Source organism: Ambystoma mexicanum, chromosome 5p (assembly GCF_040938575.1).
Source record: "Ambystoma mexicanum isolate Mex_15411 chromosome 5p, UKY_AmexF1_1, whole genome shotgun sequence".
NCBI classification, from domain to species: domain Eukaryota; kingdom Metazoa; phylum Chordata; class Amphibia; order Caudata; family Ambystomatidae; genus Ambystoma; species Ambystoma mexicanum.
In genome coordinates, this window is record NC_090930.1 from 1,362,194,800 (window position 1) to 1,362,214,890 (window position 20,091).

The window sequence follows — 20,091 nt, forward strand, 5'->3', positions numbered from 1 at the left end:
TGGTTCAATGCCAGCTCAGTCACTGCTTTTGACTCCCTCCTCTCTGATGGCTTCAAGACCATCTCCAAGCCTCAACCTCACTGCACTGGTGGTGGGGTTGCCTTAATCTTCCCCGAGTGGGTTCCTGCTTCCATCCTGCCCCCCAAGCTCTACTCTTCTTTTGAGAGCCTGATATGCAAGTTGGTCCTCTCTCCCATCCCCGTCCTGATCATTGCTACCATTTGCCGGCCTCCAGGCGCCACCAGCATGTTACTCTCTGAATGGGCATTTTTCTGTTCTTCCCTACTTTCATCCACCTCCAACCTCCTCCTCTTGGGTGACTTCAACATCCAACTGGACTCCCCTGGCTCAGCATCCACTGTCTTCATCGATCTCTGCACCTCTATATCCCTCTCCATTCTGCCTTCTGGACCAAGCTACTGAGCTGGACACACTCTGGACACCCTCATACACTCTGACCTCTCTATCACCCTCCCACTAGTCATCCCTCTCTCCTGATCAGACCATTCTCTCCTCTCCTCCCACCTGGGTTCCTTTGGCCCGCTAACCGCTCCCCCAAAAGCCCTGCCAACCCAATTCACTAGCATCTGCCCGATGAAACGAGTGTCAGCTGCTGCCTTCTCTTCCACCTTCATCCCCCCTCGCCCTGCTTCCTCAGACTCTACCTCTGACTCTGCTCACAACAACCTCCAGTTGTCCATCACCAATACTCTTTACATTCTTGCTCCTTTCATGAGGATCCGCCTGAAACCTGCCTTCAAACTTAACACTCCGAACTTGTGGCCCTGAAACAAAAGTGCAGGGAGGCGGAATGGAAGTGGCAAACCTCAGGCTCACCCTCTGACAAACTGGCCTGCCACCTTCTCCAAAGGCAATACAGACTCTCCATCCGTGCCAAGAAAAGAGCCCATATACAGGCACGGGTTTCCGGTTCTACCACCAACATGGCTGAACATTTCAAAATCTGCGGGAATTAGTCAACCGTTCTGCAGTGTCCTCCTCCCCTTCTCCTTCCCAGGCCATTGCAAAGCACAGCCACTCACTTTGCCACCAAAACTCAGGACATTCTGAACACCCTTGTTACTCACCCTCCCAACCCATCACATACCCCCTTGCCTCCGTTGGCCCCTCTCCCTCCTCCTTCCCCCATCTTCTTCTTTTCACCTGTCACACCTGAAGAAGTTACCAGAGTTGTCCACTCCAAGAAGCTCTCTTCTAAACAGGTTTCCCCTTGCTCATCCAGAACCATTAAGGATAAGATTGGCTCTATTGCCCCCGCTCTCACTGATTTCTGCAATCATCCTTTTACCACTGGATCTTTCCCCTCCCTTAAGCACTCTCTTGTGTGACCCCTACTGAGAAAACCTTCAGCAGACACTACTTGTCCTGCCAATGTCCACCCTATGTCTATCACCCCCTTCTTGGAGAAGCTAGCATTGCCCCAACTCAACTTGCCCACAGAACTTGTTGGTGGTCTCCATGACCATCAATCGGGATTCAGAGCATCCAGAGGCACGGGAACAGCTCTTCTGAACACCCGTGAATAACTGCTTGCGTCTCTGGACTCCAACTCCGCAGCTGTCCTCATTCTTCACAACCTCTCATCTGCCTTTGACCCAGGCAACCATTCCATCCTCATACAAAGGCCCCACAATACCCTTGGTATCTCGGAACGGGCACTGGACTGGCTGACATCCTTCCTTACCCACCGCTCTTCCCAAGTCATCCTGGGCACCTTTTCCTCTCCTACTTCCTTCTCTACCTGTGGTGTCCCCCAGGGTTCCATCCTCTCCCCTTGGCTCTTTGACATCTACCTTGCTCAGCTTGCATGCTTCATTTCCTCTTTTTCCTCCAACTTCCAGTGTTATGCAGACGATACAGAAATCTTTTTAAAACTTCCTGCTGACCCTCTTTGTCATGAAGGTTTCGACCCTTCTGGACTTCATGGTCCATGATGCACCACGGTGTAAGCTCTGCAACCCATCCAAAATGGCCGCCGAGTCAGAACTGTTGCGGTCTAGCCTTTGTGTGCACTCGCCAGCTTCCTAGAAAACCAGCACACCCCCGCGGCTCCGTGTGTCTCAACTCTACCCCTACGAGTTACTAGGCGTTGTTCGAGTTCACTCTCTGTGCTTCGTGCATTCTATCTTCCCTTGCTCCTGGAACCTTCCCCCTAATTCCTTACCCTTTCGATATCTTCCTTCCTGGATTTATTGACATTGTTCCTGGATATCAAACGCTACCGGCTTGCCAGCCGGCTTCCACGCTGGAACCCGAGGACTCGCGTTCTGGCTTGTACAAGTCACGGTCGGTGAAAAAGAAAGAAGCCTCATCCCAGAAGAACACCAGCAAGGAGAAAAAGGTGAGAAAAAAAGGAGCTTCTGACACTCTTGCACCTATCATCATCCCTGACTGCCTATCTGCCATCGAGTCCTGGTGCACTTTCAACGACCCATGCTCCCTCCTTCTTCCCTTCACTCTCACCTTCCTCATTGGGCTCTCCCCCTGCTCCTACTTCTGAAGCAAGAAACCTTGGAGTCATCTTGATTCCTCTCTCTCCTTTCTCCCTCACACTCGGGACATTGCCAAGAAGTCACATTTTCAGCTGTTTCTCCCTTTTCTCACCTTCCTCAGAGGCTCAATGTTACCAGATCATTGGTTCTCTCTAGGCTTGACTATTGCAATAACCTCCTCCTGAATCTACCTTCTTCCACTCTGCGATCACCCCAGCTAATGCAGAATAGGGCAGCAAGACTTATCCTTGGCCTTAAGCCCAGGGACTGCATCTCACCTGCCCTATAAAGTCTTCACTGGCTACCGGTTGTTGCACGGATTAAATTCAAATTCCTCTGCATCATCCACAAGGCTATCTTTATCTTTCTAAATGCTCTCCCTCTAGACCACTATGTTCCTCTGGTGCCAACTCTGTGTGTGTAAAGCGTTTTGCTTAACAGACGGTGGGCGTCGGTCGCTTTCTTCAGCTGGCTCCCTCCTATGAAACAGTTTCCCCTCCCTCCACGCCTTGAGCAGGATTTTCTTAAATTCTGGAAACTCCTCAGTACTTTCCTCTTTAGCTTCTCCTTCCCTTTCTTCTCTCCTATGCTAATCCCACAGTTGCTTTGATTGGTGTCCTTGCCCCTTATGCATCCTCGGGCCCCTTACCTCCCACGCCCAATAGCCCCACCTACTGTCTACCCTTAGCGCTTGCCTCAGCACACTCTCCGCAGTGGCACTGGAAGTAGGGGTGCTGGAGGTGCTGCAGCACCCCCATACATCAAAGAAGTTGACTGCTGACAGGACAGTCATCAACGCTTCTAGGGTGCACAATTTCTTTCAATGCGTAAAAGAGGCAGAAGCTCAGATTGCTTAACAGGAGGTGGCAGATAAGGTCCAAAGCCTGTTTTGTTAACCCGTGCCTCGACAATGAAGAAGGTAATTCCAGACACTGTTAGGTATTTTTTGTCTGCTGCTGTGTCATTTAAAAGGCTAGTAGATTGCTATCAGCTATCTTAATTCGCTTGCCAACGCTAGCTTTCTGTACATTTCCAGCACATCACTTGTTGCAGCTTAATATTGTGAAATAGTGTTCTACATTTTTGTTCTCATTGAGTGCAATGTGTGAAAATATGGTAGTGTTTTGAAAAAATGGTTGAGGTTACATTCTGGTTTGCCATTTTATTTTTTTCTCTGTCCACCAATAAAGGTAGTCAACCTGCACGTTTTGGAGTACTGGTTGCAATTGGACAAACATAGGCCAATGCACCCAAAAACCATGGTCCATACTTTTGATATAGTGGGAAATGTTGTTGCAAATGGTGCCTTTTAGAGCACATTACGCCTAATATGTTACAAATCATCAGTGTCCCACAATAGCTCACAAAAATGTCACATACTAGCTTGATGTTGAGACTGAGCATTACCATGTTGCTGTAAAGGCCATCAAAACCTGTTTGTTTATTTACAGCACAATGTTGAGTGACTTTGTATGGGAATTTCAACATGCGCTACTTTCACCTTGTTTCACAAACTCATTTAATGACTTAATGTTTTGGTTATGTTCAGGATTGAGGTGTGCCTGCCACGAATTTAAAAGAGAAGAGCCCTCTATGTGAAAATCACTATGGTACTGTCAACAAAGCTGGCAAGGAATGTCTGGGCATGCACAACATTGATCTTTCATAGGCATTATAAGGATCTACCAGCAATTTTAGGGTAGCCCTAAATGGCTGAGTACCCATGTCTTCTATTAGGGCTAATATAATTCTTATAGTACAGACGTGTTACTTCGTAGCAGGGTTGCTAAACAACTCAGCAACAACATGTTTCAGAAATAATTACATTGTATTTTATTGTATTCGTTATTTATATAACGCCCTTTTCCCATTTGTATGGCCTCTATACGCTTTGTGGTTGGAACGCCCTCAGTGACCATAGTCCATGTGTAGGAGGTTCTAACAGTTTAAATGAAAAGATGCTTGTGTGCATTTTTGCCAGGTTAGGACTTAGGTGGGCTATCAATGGCAGTTTTAGTCAAACACATTTATCAGTCATTAGTAGAAGTTTCGTCCAATTAAGTTAGCTGGGACAAATGGGCTATGTGCATTTTTGGTTGGTGCGATTTCACTGCAAGTTGGAATCACCATTACACCATGTTACACTAAAGTGAGGTGTCACACCCATCTCTATAGACAATGCACCATTATTCAGCAGGACATATTACTTTTCAAAAGAATATACTCTACTTTTCAGTGTGGAGGATTTTCTGTAAAAGGGATAGAATCAGCACTTCACAACATGGCTGCTATGGTGTCCATGGACAGTACATACACTGCATAGCATGCATTCAACTAATCATCACTGGTGAGTGTGGCATCTATTTATTTTTTTAATATATATTAAATGTATGTATTTATTTTATTGCTTATAGAGCAAACCTATCCGAAGATAGGCAGGTCGCTTTACAACAGGTTACCAGCATTGGGCTTGGAATTTTATACAGTAGACCGTTGGTGGATGGAGGGTTGGATTTGTATGTGTGCAGTATGTTTTGTTAAAAGTGCCAGGTTTTTAGTGTTTTGCAGAACTGAAGAATGATTGGGGCATTACTAGAGATCGTAAGGGCCAGTCAATGTGGGGGTGGGATTTTCGCAAAGCCAACAAATCATCACTGGTGAGTGTGGCATCTATTTATTTTTTTTCTTTTTCATTTATAAAAGCGCACAACATCCTAGGGCATCTAGGTGCTGGTTACAGACAGGATAACACAGCAAGTAGGTACATGTAAAGGTTAGTTAAACAGGTGTGTCTTCATCCTTTTCCTGAACAGCTGGTAGGAAGGCTCATTTCAGAGGTGAAGTGGCAAATTGCTCCAGAGGTTGGCTGCCACCCCCGGGAAGCTGGCTCCCCTGGCTCATTGCCGTCTAAATTTCGGGATGCGCAGGAGGTAACTATGGGTGGGTCTAAGAGATGTAGCTGGCGTGTACCTTTTTATCCTCTGGGCTAGGTAGGAAGGGGTGTTGTTGGCCAGGCATAGATGGGCAATTGATAGGGTTTTGAACTTGATTTTTTCCTGGACAGGGAGCCAGTGGACTGATCTTCTAACTTCCGAGATATGGTCAGACTTACTCAGGTCCAGAGCTGTGTCACAGTCCCGCCCCAATGCGATTGGTCTCTTCTCGTTAGTTCCCCCCGGCGAGGGTGCACGGCCCGTCTTTCCCATTCAGGGGCCTTCCCCTTCTTATGGCACTGGAGGTTGCAGTGACGACTGGCCACTCGCAAAGCATGCAGACCTCACGCAGCAGCAGCTCATTCCACTTCAGCGATGAATACGGCCTTCATTAATCACATGACCGGCCGCGTTACTCCCTCACGTCCGGCCCGCCTACTACAGTCCAATAAAGCTCAACCAGTCGCATGCATCAGCGCTTCTGATTGAAGTTATTGCCGCTTGAAGTATACTTTGTATCCAGTTCAATGACCCAGCATTCTTTCATTCCCAGACTGCCTTTGCTTTGTGATTTGGTTCCTTCATTACCCGCACAGCAATTGACCTGATCCGCGTTCCATTCCCAGACTGCCTTTGCCTTGTGAATTGGTTCCTTCGCTGTCAGCACGGTAATTGACCTGAACTGCTTTGTCCCTCGTATTGATGTTGGTTCTGCCCTCTTGCTTTCCCCTAGTTCAACGTATTGCATTGCTTTCTTTTGGAGTGACTCTGGAATTTCCTTATTGTGCTTCCTTGGTTTCAAAAGGGGAATCGTTCAAAAATATTGGATCTCACAAAGTGCACAGAATTAAGGATGCCCTGCTGTTACCCAATTGTGCACCACCCCATCGTTAGTGTGTCCTCGTGCCACCCGGGATTATAGGTCATTACTAACACACTCCAACATCCCTTCCACTCTCTTCACTTTCGTTTGCTCTCTGGAGTATTGCCATCCTCATAGCATACTTAGGTAAGAGATCTAGCTTCACATCATATCTTTTCCTTAGTTTACAATGGGTGTTATTACATGTATTCCATGTCTTGTATTCTATAGAGTGAACAAACCCGGGGAAGCAATTTAACACCACAAGAAGATAGTTAAAGTACCAGCGCCTAGCATAGCAAGGTAAGTCCTCTCGTATACTACAAATTCCTGATATTCAAGTCTGGGAACCAATACTAAGACCTTCACTTCTTTTACAGCTTGGCGTACACCTGGTGGTGTCTGTTCTTTACTCGCTCTTTCAATTGATCTACACCTCTATTTGTTGTGTAACTAAACAAACAGAGGGGCACATCATTAGAAAGGTCACCCTCAGTGAGGAGACTTGGACCACCTTGGTCCAAGTTACGCAGCTGTCCTGAGTCCACCTATCCTGTACCCTAAGTCTTGGTGAGTACTGACAGAATCAGAAGCCTCATAATTGACGCCTCTGACACGCTCACTGCTCTCATGCAGTTGGTCTCAGATCTCTGGAACAACATTACCTTGGCTCACAAGGCTATGCGTCACCGTATTGAATCACTGCAAGACCTCGCACAGTCCGCCACGGGTGGATGACCAAGCTGATGCCGCTGCTGCGGGTCTGCAATACCCTTTACCCAGACAAGATCCGGTGGCGGTCTTTTTGTCCACTCAGTTTCCACTGGCACCACCTGAGAGATTTAATGGTGACCCTAAAACATATCGTACTTTCATAAATCAATCCAAGCTGCATTTCTTGTGTCGCCCTGCTTCTTTACCCAATTCCACAAACAAAGCAGCTTTTGTTCTTTCATATCTTGGAGGTAGTGCTGCTGCTTCGGCCAATCCTTTATTGGAAACTAACAGTTACGTTCTCTATGATTGTGATGCCTTATTCACTGCAATGAATTGGGTTTTTGATACTAGTTACAAAACACACGCTACAGATCTGGAATTCTTAAATCTCCAGCAAGGATATACCCTATTGCTTTCATATCTCGCAAAATTCAACCAACTAGCAGCCAAGACCGGCTGGCCCGAAGACAAGAAGGAAGCAGTGTTTTACAGGGGACTCTCAGATGGCTTCAAAGATACACTGGCCACCGTCCCAGTAGTACCTGTAGGGTTTTCAGAATTACTAGATGTAGCATTACAAATTGACAAATTGAGAGGTCACCGCACCTGGTTACCTCACGCCCTCACATGTCATAGCACTCTCATACGGAGTCTGAGCATATGCAGATTGTGGCTGTTCATGGTCCATGGTCCATTGACCACCGCTGAAAGGGAACGTTGCCGCAGAGATAATCTCTGCATATACAGTAGATCCCCCAACCATTTCCTGCACAATTTTCCCAAAAGACCAATATGAAAAATAAGAAACTCCAGGGCCCGGCAATAGAAGGAGTCCCTTTGCCGGGTAGTGTTCTGTTGGACTCCCAGATTGCTGATGTTTTCTCTCCCTTGTGTTCGTCAATCCTGCTTTTCTTGGCTTCTGATTTTTCATTACAAACCCATGCCATCATCTACTCAGGTGCCACTGGTAATTATATGGTTATCCAGTATGCCCGCGATTCCGCGTTCCCTATTGTTGCAAAGTCAAAACCTGAAGTTGTCAAGGCCGTAGATTGCACAGCTCTTGCCTCTGGTTTAGTAGCCGAACAACCACAAAGCTTCGAATGACCACAAACAATGGACATAGTGAATATCTGTTATTTGATCTAATAGCATGACCCCAATTTCCGAATGACCCTTGGTCTACCCTGGCTGCAGTTACACAACCCCTTAATCGATTGGGAGAAACAGGATGTGCAATTTCCCTCGACCTTCTTCAATACCCGTTGTCATCAATCAGACCTACTCTCAGAGAACACCCCGTGCAAAGCAATTCTTGATACAGCCCCTTTGATTGAATCTGTTTCCTGATATTCCCAGTGAATATAGCTCCTTTATGGATGTCTATGACAAAAGTAGGACAGAACAGCTGGCACCCCATCGGCCCTACGATTGTTCCATTGATCTGCTTCCTGGCTCCAAGATCCGCTCTGGTCGGTTTATTCTCTCACCATCAAAGAAGACAAAGTGCTGAAGGACTATATAGACAAAGCCCTATTCATTCGTCCTTCCAGGGCTCCGGCGGCCTCTCCCTTGTTTTTCATGCCAGAAAAGGAGGGGGAACTTAGGCTGTGCATCGATTACAGGACTCTCAATGCAATAACCATCAAGAATCAGTACCCCTTGCCATTCATCTCTGTCCATCTAGACCAACTGGGATCCTCAGTTATATTTATAAAATTGGACCTACGTAGGGCTTATAACCTGGCTCGTATTCGAGACGGGAATGAGTGGAAAACAGCTTTCAGAAAATGCTATGGCCTATATGAGTATCTTGTGATGCCTTTTGGTCTCTGTAACCAACTTTTATCGCAGATTCATGCATACATATTTTTCTGTTGCTGCCCTCACCAGTACTAAAACATTTCTTCCAATGGCAAAGTAGTACCCTTGCCCAGGTGGCCTTTGACTCTCTTAAGTCAGCCTTTACTTCTGCCCCCGTTCTGCAGCACCCTAATCCTGAACTCCTGCGAAAGAAGGAAAACTAGAAACACGGATCTTCACAAAGGAGACGGACAGGAACAGCTTACTACTAGCGACAAGTTTTCATCCACAAAGAACACTGGATAGTGTACCGTTGAGCCAATTCTTACGGTACAGGCGAAACATCTCGGAAATGACAGAATTCTCCAGACAATCATCAACCTTACAAATGAAGTTCATTGAGAGGGGTTATGACAGAAATCTAATTTCTGAAATCAAAGAGAAAGTAAATTTGACCCAAAGAGATACTCTACTTACCCCCAGAACCAACCGAGATCAACAAAAACTGGTATACGTTACGACATACTCCACCCAGAGTAAGAGGATTAAAAGGATTTTTCAGAAACATTGGCACCTGCTGCAAATGGATCCGAAACTGCTACAACTCTTTTCAGAGATTCCAACGTTCGCTTACAGGAACAATAAATCCTTACGTAACAGCTTGATTAGAGCAGACATAACTACCATGGGAACCTGGAAAACTACATTCAAGGGTACTGTCCCCTGCCACAACTGCCAGCATTGGGGCAACATACTAAAGGGCAACACTATGAGCCACCCATACACAGGAGAACCTATCCCCCTGAAACACTCTTTCACGTGTGATACATCAAACGTCATTTATGGACTTAAGTGTCCTTGTGGCCTATTTTATGTGGGCATGACCACCAGAAAAGTTAAAATCCGATGGTCGGAGCACAAATCTAACATCAGAACAAAGAGTCAAAAATCACCCGTTGCAATACATTTCTCAGAAGCTAGACATTCGGTAGCACAAATAAAATGTGTGATACTTGAACATGTACAACTTGGCCCTAGAGGCAGAGACATTGTAAGAACTCTCCATCAGAGGGAGATAATATGGATCGATACCCTTGACTGCCTTAGCCCTAGAGGCATGAACGTAGAGTTCGATCTAATGTGTTATGTTTGAATGTATGTATGAGCAAAGTTCGGGTTAAAGCAAGAAAATGTGCTGCTGTCTCTTCTGTTAAATATACTCTACCTTATCTCCCGATACCTGATTCGGTAGTATAGACTGATTAATGCACATGCCCAAAATGTCTTGATGCCAGTTATGTTTAATTATATGTAAAAGCAAAATTCGGTTCAAAGCAAGAAATATGTGAAGGTGTATCCTCTCCTTAACATATCTCAGCTTATCTCCCGATACCGGACTTGGCAGTATAAATGTACCTTAACCTGAAGCCACATGGTGACTGACTGATGCATATGTCTAAAATGTCTTGATGCTAGTTGCAATAGATCATCTTTGTTTAAAGGAAAGAGACTGGGAGATTAAGGCATACAAGCTGCCACTCTAAAATGTGAGCCATCAAATTGGCAGAGATCAATGTTTTAAATGTTAAACGGCAGAGCTTTCAGGTAGCAGAGAGGCAGGAGCGAGACAAGAAAGACTCTCACTAGATCAAAGCACGACACAAACCAGGAATGAAACCAGGCAATACTTTTGAACATTTTTGTAGCCTATTTCTATAACTGCAGTGGAATCACATATAATCATGCCACATTTCAGCCGCAACATGGAATAGAAGGGGACCCAAGCAGACTAGTTGTCTGCGTTACTCCCCACTCATTCATGCTGTGGCCCTACGACACATATCCTTGTCAGGACTTTTAAATGTCAATTTTTCAACACAACCAGATCGACTAAAATAATTCATCTTATCACTCCCAATGGATGAGATAAGTGGTCTTACTTTGAAACCGTCAGCTCCCGAAGCTGCAAGTCAGGATAGGGTGTAGTCCCCTGCAGGGGAACATCAGGAATGCATACACGCATGCGTGGAGGCACAGTGTGCCTGAACCGAGTTGCGACTGGACGCTGACAGTGTCTGCGCGGTGGAGGTTTCACACTGTTCACCCACGCATGCCCTACGAGATGCCACTTAGCTCCTATCTACACGCATGCGCGAGAAGTTAGCGGTCTAGCCCGCTCACGCGTATACGAATACACTAATCAATACATTAAAAACGAGCTCCCACCATGGGCATGCACGAGAATGAAGCGGCGCAGCCCGCTTCTCGTGGGTTCCACCCGGCGAGGGCGCTCAGCCGGCTTTCCCATTCAGGGGCCTCCCCCTTCTTACGGCGTTGGAGGTTGCCGTGGTGACTGGCCACTCGCAAAGCACGCAGACCTCACGCAAGAGCAGCACATTCCACTTCAGCGTTGAATACGGCCTCGATTAATCACACAACCGGCCGTGTTACACCCACACGTACGGCCCGCCTGCTCCGGTCCCATAAAGATTAACAAGCCGCACGCATCGGCACTTCTCATTGAAGTTAGTGCCGCTTGAAGTATACTTTGTATCCAGTTCCACGACCGAGCATTGTTTCATTCCCGGACTGCCTTTGCTTTGTGATTTGTTTCCTTCGCTGCCCGCACAGTAATTGACCTGAACTGCTTTGTCCCTCAGATTGATTTCTGTTCTGCCCTCTTGCTTTCCCCTAGTTCAACGTATTGCATTGCTTTCTTTTGGAGTGACTCTGGAATTTCCTTATTGTGCTTCCTTCGTTTCAAAAGGGGAATCTTTCTAAAATATTGGATCTCACAAAGTGCACAGAACTAAGAATGCCTTGCTCTTACTCAACTGTGCACCACCCCGTCATTAGTGCATCCTCGTGTCGCCTGGGGTTATAGGTCCTTCCTAACACACTCTAACATCCGTTCCCCTTTCATTTTCTCTTTGGATTATTGGATTTTCCTCGGGACCCTCCTTCACTGATTGCCATCCTCATAGCACACTTAGGTAATAGATCTGTCTTGTATTCTACAGAGTGCACAAACTCAGGGACGCACCTTAACACCACCAGAAGATAGTTGGAGTCCCAGCGCCTAGCATAGCAAGGTTAGTCCTCTCATACAATACAAATTCCTGATATTCAAGTCTGGGAACCAAGACTAAGACCTTCCCTTCTTTTACAGCTTGGCGTACACCTGGTGGTGTCTGTTCTTTACTCGCTCTTTCGATTGATCTACTCCTCTATTTTTTGTGTAACTAAACAAACAGAGGGGCACCTCATTAGAAAGGTCACCTCAGTGAGGAGACTTGGACCACCTTGGTACAAGTTACGCAGCAGTCCTGAGTCCGCCTTTCCCGTACCCTAAATCTTACTGAGTACTGACAAGCTGCTCCATTGTTTTGGACATCTTGTAGCCTGTTCAAGTTCTTTTCAGAGCTGCCACAAAGTAGGACATTAGAGTTATCCAGAATCAACCCAACAAGAGCGCGGGCCACAGTGAGTCAATTGGCAGTGGCATAGGCCATTGTAGAAGTAATGTTGTTAATTTGGCGGGTCATATTGAGCGCAGCATCAAAGTAGATGCTCAGTGTTTTTACTGAGGTTGAGATGGGGATCTTGTGGCCGTCTATGTTGAAGAGGCAGTATGCGGGGCCAAGGTTTGCGAGACGGGCTTGGGAGTCAACTAGAAGGACCTCCGCCTTCTCCGCGTTCAGGCATAGGCTATGCTGGGCCATCCAAGTTTGGATTATTTCATACACATTGTTCACATTGGTGCAGTGCTGGGCAAGGACACCTTTTAGAGGAATTAAGAATTTGTCTGTCGTCTGCTTAGCTCATGAAGGAGATTGGTTGAGGATGAGTTGAGGTGGTCGAATAGCGGTTTTGTATAACTGTTATAGAGGGAGGGGGATACACAAGAGCCTTGTTGGACTTCACATGTGTTAGATGCTGGGGGGTCTGTAGCCTCACCTGCGAAGACTCTCTATGTTCTGACGTTGAGGAAGGAGGAGACCCAGCTGGCAGCTTCCGGTGAGAAGGAGGCTGAGCTCAGATGGTAGCATAGGATTTTGTGGTCCCGAGATCGAACGCTGCTGAGAGGTCAAGGAGTAGCAGGAGGGAAAGCTTGCCTGCATCACTGGTGTCATCAAGCTGGTTCTTTAGGTCAAGAAGGGCTGTTTCTGTTCCATGTCTGTGGCGGAAGCCAGATTGCCAGGGGCTGACGATGAGGTCTGCTTCCAGAAATTCCTGGATTTGGGTGTAAGCAACTCTGTCAAGGAATTTCAGGAGGAATGGACACTGGTAATTGGTCGGTAGTTTGTGTAGATGGTTGGGTCCAGTGAAGCTTTTTTAGCAGGGGGTTATGCAAGATTCTTTGAGGGAAAAGGGGACGGTGCTAGCAGAGAAGGAGGCATTGACAATGGCGGTAATGAGTGGAATGAGAGGTTCTATGCATTGTTTGACCAGGGTTGCAGGGCAGATATTGCCTTTGCATCAGGAAGGTTTGAGCCACTTCACGATAGTGGCCAAGTCAGGCTCAGAGATGGGATTGAAGCGAAAGAGGTGCATGTGGGTAGGTGTTAGGGAGAATTCTCTCTTTAGGCTGAACTTCCTAACCTAGTGAGTCCCCCAGCCGCTTTGCTGGATTTCTGGTGTTTGTTTTTTTTCTCCTGCCAAGAGTGAGACTCTTTTTCTCCCACTCTTGGACATGATTTGTGGTGTTCCTTTGACTGTTAATGTGTTTTATGGGCTATGGGGTCCTTTACTCCATAGGGTCTCATCTGTTTTTAGTATGTGTGTTACACAGCACCCTCCGTGCAGTGACACCCCACCATAGACTCCATACCCTGGGACTGACTACTGTCTCCCAGGGCATGTAAAGTCACCATTGGCTTTACTAATCTCAAATTATGAACAGAAACCAGTATAAACCATCATCTTGTGGACGTACTGGTCGGGGCACTTCGATTGCCCTGGGGTCTGTTAGTCGAGGGGGCACGTCTCCGTCCCCCCTGATCAAGTTTTGGCTGGTGGCAGTGGATACTACTTTTTATATTCGACCGCGAATATATCCCTATGGGCTTTTCCCATTGTTCGAGGCTACTAACTTTAATTATTTAATTCTCATAGCCTCGAACATACTGCCGGTTTATTTATTTAATATTAATTCGCCGGTTGGTATTTTTTGCCAGGACTCGATTCTAAAATGGCGTTTGTGTTCTCTTCTGTGACTCCAACCCAAGTCGAGCCCTTTGTTCCACATTTTGGCAGGCTTCTCCACAGAAGCCTCCAAAAGTGGTGCCACTCTGACTGGGTAACACAGGGGGTGTGGGAGGGGGTTTAGGCACCCTGGACTGAGTTACCTTGGTAACTCAAGTCGCACTCTGGTGTGATTGGCCCAAGTGGTGAGCCGGCCGGCTCACCACTTAGCATGTTTGATTGACAGCTAGGCTGAGTGAATGGGGGTGTGCTGCATAAAAGCAGGGCTTTGGGGACTGGAACTTCAGAAGTCGCCACAGGACCTGAGAATCCGACGAGGGAGAAGCTGAGCCGACCTGCTACGACGACACCACCGGTGGAGCCCTGCGGAACCGACTCACCACTTCCCGACGACAGAGAAGATCTCCCTGCTGGAGAATCTTCTTCCCCTGACTGGTGGGCACAACCAGTTTACCTTCTATTCCTCGCATCACAGGAAGTCTTGTGGTCGTATTGCCCGTGCCAAGCACCCCGGCAACTGGATAGCCACTTACCACTGGACTGCAAACCAAAGGACCGCTCCTTTTACCTGAGAACTCCGCGGCTGGTTTCTTCCCTGGCAGTGCAACGGACTCCTGTCTTCCTCCCCGACAAGATCCTCTCTTACCCCGGACGAAGCACTGACTTGCATCCGCTGCCAGGAACAACTGCCCCCGCTGGAGCATTCTCACCACTTTAAGGTACCGTGTCCGCCAGGCCTCCCTTTCTAAAGATTGCTACAAGGTAATAATAATCCCTTAACCTTCTGGACTGGGCTGGCCGCCTTGACCCTCTAACTGGTCCCTTTCTTTGGTCCAACTCTTTCTGAACCTTTTCGAGACTTTTGTGCACTTCAACCGTGTGACCTTGGACACATTTCGTTCTGATCCTCTTAAAGTGGATCCGGCCTTCTGAACTCTAACTTCACAGTTTTACTTTGCCTTCCTCTCTTGTTGTGTTCTTGTGAAAGTGTTGGGATCTGTTTCAAATTATGCTCTGCCTTTCTCTCCCTTTTAAACTGAATTATTAGAGTGCCATCTGTGTTAAGCGCTCACCGCTGTCTGAAAATATTTGGGGCTTTACTTAAGACTTGTCTAATATTCTTTTAAGGGAGTGTATATCTTTTAGTGACCGTGTTTTTGAACTGCTTAACATTAGTGCCTGTGTGTTTTACTAGATGTGGTTTTAAATAAATAATTATATCTCTTTTACACCAAGCTCTGGTCAGTGTTTGCTTGTTCTACTGTGTTCGTTTGATCTATTGTGAATACTCTGTATACTGCTTAACTCTTCTTGAGGGAAGTCTGACTGCTCAGCCACAGCTACCAAGTGAATCTGTGTGGTACAGACTGCTACCAAGTGGGTTTACTGCCAAACACCTGTAGTCTTAAATCTTTTGCAGCGGTCCCAGAGGGAACTGCACAGGTTTCTGCCTAACAGTAGGGGATATATTTGGGTGGCTGTCTGGCAGGTTATTGGCAATGGTGTCTGATTTGGCTTTGATTTTACATTGTAGTTGAGAGATTTTTCCTGTAAGGGCATCTTGGATGCTGTTACACCTAGTATTAATTTTGGTGACAGTTGATGGTGGAGCAACTACAGATTCTAGTTAACGCAGGATGGTGAACAATTCTCGTGAGCTTGAGGAGGCTTCCGTTATCCTACTGTTGTAAGAAGCTGATTTAGTCGCTAGGATGGCCTGTTTGTATTCCAAGCAGAGGGCTGAGAAGAGAGCCTTATTAGTCGTATTGGGAACCTTCTGCCAGTACGCTTCAGCAGCTAGTTTTTCAGCTCGTAGAGTGTGGATCTGGGAGGTGGACCAGGTATTTTTATGTTTGGTGATCTTTGCTTTGCGTGGCTAACAATGCCACAATGCAACATCGGAATCCCGGCAAAAGCCCCTTTTAAAATTTTATTTTGTCATCTTTAGTATCCAAATCCTCAGATTTATATAAGACTTCATAGAAATATCTAGAGGCATCTACAATGTACGCATTTTTAGTTAAGACAACCCCATCCTCTGTGACAATGGAAAGGATACACTTATTCTCCTCAATCCTTTTAAGTCTACAGAATAGTAACGTACCATCTTTTTCCTCAAATTCCCAATAGGACTGCCTAATAAAGAACAAGGTTATTTCCGACTAGTCAGCCATTGATTCAAGTCCTGCCTGGTGCTTTCCTATTTCTGTCTGATGGTTCACTGTAATTCATTTCATCCGCTTCCCAATGTTGGGATGCAGGTCCAATGCCCCAACGCGAGAGAAAGTACTGGTTAAGGAAGTTCCTATAGTAAGGAGAGTGGGCCATTTATAGGGTTGGCGATTCTGTCTTTGTGAGTGGCTAATCTGCTACATATTAGCTGTGCCAGGTGCACATGCATTTTTTAGAACAATTCTATGACGAAATATAGGGCAGCGACATGCAGTATGCACCATATGTAGAGGGCAGGCCAAGTGGGATCATGCCCTCTACATATGGTGTAACCTTACAGTCCCTTCTCTGCACTTATGAGCCACCCTCTGGCTGCACTTGTGAGTTAACTGTACTTCCCCCTTCCCCCTGGCACTTCTCTCCTTCCCTCTTCCCCACACTTGTGCAATCTGAATGACACAAGGCCTAGTAAAATCGTTATTTTGTTTCCCCCTCCTTGTCTAGTTATGCCTAGAAAAACTTGTGTACAGGCGCGTCATATCATGGGACAGTTTTGCGGCTAAGTAGCAACTGATTAGAATTAATGTAGATTTCACAGGTGGGGAGAAGTGCAAGAGGAACCTCGGGTAGTTGAAAGCTTGCATGTAGTCTGACAGACAAGTAGGTGTAGATTGCTAAAAGAATGTATAAGGAAACCTATAGACATGTGTTAACAGCAAGCAGAGGGTCTTGCTAACATGGAATTGGTCATGTTGGGGATTGCAGATGACTAGGCCACAGAAAGTACTCAGAGCTTTCTACTGAGAATTAGGCTTCATTCTTGTTTACTTTAGCAGGTGCACAGACAGGGCCAGCATCCTTGCAGGTGGTTTGAAATGTCACTCAGTGATTAGTTGAGGGTGCAGGGCGAAGTAAGTTCCTAGGTTTTGAACGAGGCTGATATAAGAATTCATGTTTCAAACCCATAGCCAGCAACCTAGGAGGCGAAGGACACAGGTTGATGAGAATGCAGTAATATTGAAGTGCCACCAGGGGAAGGATTATAGGGTGTGACTCTACTTCCCCCAGTAAAGGAATGGGCACCCAAATGGTACTGCAGAAACTTAGGGAAACAGAGCTCATACATTCAAGGAAATAATCTCATCTCAGTGGAGCCCTAGTAGTGTTTTTTATAAGGTTGCTTGTTCCCATGGTATTTCTGCAGTGCAAAGTACATGCAAAGTCCTTTTTGCTGTGCAAAATGAACTTTGCACTGACTTTGCACTGCAGAAATACACTTTGCACAGTTCCATGAATCAGAGTTTGTGTCGTCAGTGCAAAGTCACTTTGAGCCGTGCAACTAATTCCATGAATCGAGCACATAATATACAATTGATTAGATTAATGACGGATGGGTTTAAAACACATTTTGTTATGGGGAACTTTCTGAACAGAAAGAAACAAGACTGTTCAATATCTTTTCGGACCAAAGCATTTAAAAATATTCATAAAGACAAGAGCAAACCCCCAATTCATAATAAGAAATTGAAAATAAAGGACAAGATTACCAACATCATGTGTGATGAGCAATATTGAAACTAACCAGAGGATAAGATAACCAGTATTATACCTGATAAAAAATAATGAAATTATGTATATGACCAATAATGGTTGATTTTGAAAAAGATTCCTTCCTTTGGAAATCTCTGCATATAAATAAACACTTTTTTTAAACATTCAGTGGCGCAATGGTTGTCCAAATGTTTTTTTCTTTGTCTAAAATAGACTACACAAGCAGCCTATATATACCTTGGAATGCCCAACTATCTCACCAAAAAACTACAACACAACCAAAACACAGCAGCAAAACTTTTAATAGAAATAAACAGGAGGAAACACATAGCAGGCTTGGAAATCCAGTGAAGAAATGAATCCACTTCAAAGCACTCTGCATCACTTACAGAGCAATGCTTGGACAGAGACCGGAATTCCTCCAATCAAAAATCCCCTGTTACTGTCCACAAAGGACACTAAGATCAACTTTTGACTTACTCACATAATCAAGGCACGAAGATCAAAATAAGTACAGAGGTACTGCCTTCTCTATCCTCATAGCAAATCTGTGGACCTCAATCCCCAAAGAAAGCCAGACAAGAGAAGACCATCTGACATTTCGGAGGCTTTCAACACGCCAGGATGGAGACACAGTCACAACCCTAAAACAGGGTACAAATTAGAACAGTTCCCCACACTGCCGCCACCAATGCACAAGCTGACAACTTTTCGACAAATGACACATCAAACATTCTTTAAGGATCAACACACAAATTCAAAAAAGGAACCTCGCCATACAGGGCTAGCATCCCCATGCTAGAACACTCTTCTTTCTTTGTATTACTTTTATGAGAGGGGGGAATGATTGCAAGTGAATCAGAGAGCTGGAGCCCAAGCTGCAATCTTGTGGTATGCTTAGCATTTGGTTTCCTTTAACTGACTTTAGTCCCCAGACCACAAACATTACAATTCATTCTTCGTTAATTGCAAAATTCACTATATACACAATAAGAGTTGATAGCATGACCAGAGTTAACCTGCTTTGATATAAAGAGCACGCATTTATGGAAAGTTAACTGTTCAGGAATTGCACTGCAAAATTGAATAAAATCATTTTCAGAAATGTTTACTTAATCCAAAGTGTTCCTTTCTTTCTGGTGCTAATTTTGTAAAAATATAGACACCACACAGAAATGTTACACTTTAAAATCTCACCTGGGCTGGAAACGAAGAAAGAAATTCAATTAACTGGAAAGCACTATCTTGGATACTCAGTGTTGCCTGCCGGATCACAATATGCAGCGATGACTGTGACTCTTTAAGCAGTGCATTGAGCCACACCTCAACATTGCCCTCAGCCATGACAGGTTTATCAAGCTCAATAGTTTCACCCTCACGAGAGGAGATGGACACAATGCGGTCGTACATCTATTTGAAAAAGAACACAATTGGTTAATAAAGGGCTATTAATCCAGAAAACAGCCTTAACAAGCAAATGTTCATTAATTTCCTACCTATTAGTTTGAATATTACATTTTCTGTGCGAGAAAATCACTGGCATTGTATGAGTATAAGAGAAAATTGAAAATAATGACGATGTTTCTTGACCATCGTTCCACAACACTAAATGTAAGCCATTCCCAAATAGAGGAGCACAAAAAACTCTTTATGACACCCTTGGCTTTCCCTTTTGTCTTACTGAAGACCTCAAGGCTTATTCCGGGTATGAGTACTAAGGTATGTAAGAAACACTAAGCCAAACATTAAATAAAGAAAGATGTACAGATGTACACATTGGGCCTCATCACAAGCCTGCCGGTACAGTAAAATCGATACCGATACGTAAATACCGGCATCGTTTACCGGACCGGATCATTACGACCCGTGAGGGCGGTGGCACCGGCACTGACCCCTCCGTGACCGGCATCCCCGATGCCGGTAGCAACCCTGACAGACGCCTGCCGTGCCTTCGACACTGGCATGCCGCAGACCAGTGCACATTCTGATGTGGACGGACATGCAAATACCGGCATGAACATGCCGGTAATAAGGCCAAAAATGATACTGTAAATACCGGCATCGCTAGACTGTCGTTAACAGGGATCAGGTGAGCAGGAACCTGCCACAGGTGTACAAAATCAGCACAGGTGGACACCATTGAACCCCAGGCACAGCATAAAGGCTTCCCACCCACACCCCTCCCAAAGCAAAAATGCTCCCACTAGCACTAGCTCTGCTGGAGCAGGAGTACATGCAGGAACAGCTACTCTATGAGGAGGCAGTGAGCCAGGCCATGCAACAAATGCGCAGGAGGAGAAGGAGGGCGAGAAGGGGACAGCACATACCCAATGTG

At 45.7% G+C, this 20,091-nt stretch overlaps 1 protein-coding gene across 1 annotated transcript in view; it reads right to left on the reverse strand.

Moving 5' to 3' along the window:
- The window catches only part of DNAH5 (dynein axonemal heavy chain 5), a 4,235,244-nt gene that overhangs the window by 2,300,838 nt on the left and 1,914,315 nt on the right, over positions 1-20,091 (reverse strand). The window contains exon 33 of the mRNA XM_069613779.1: positions 18,954-19,166. Within this exon, the coding sequence (XP_069469880.1) occupies positions 18,954-19,166 (213 nt within the window). The remainder of the gene's footprint in view (positions 1-18,953; positions 19,167-20,091) is intronic.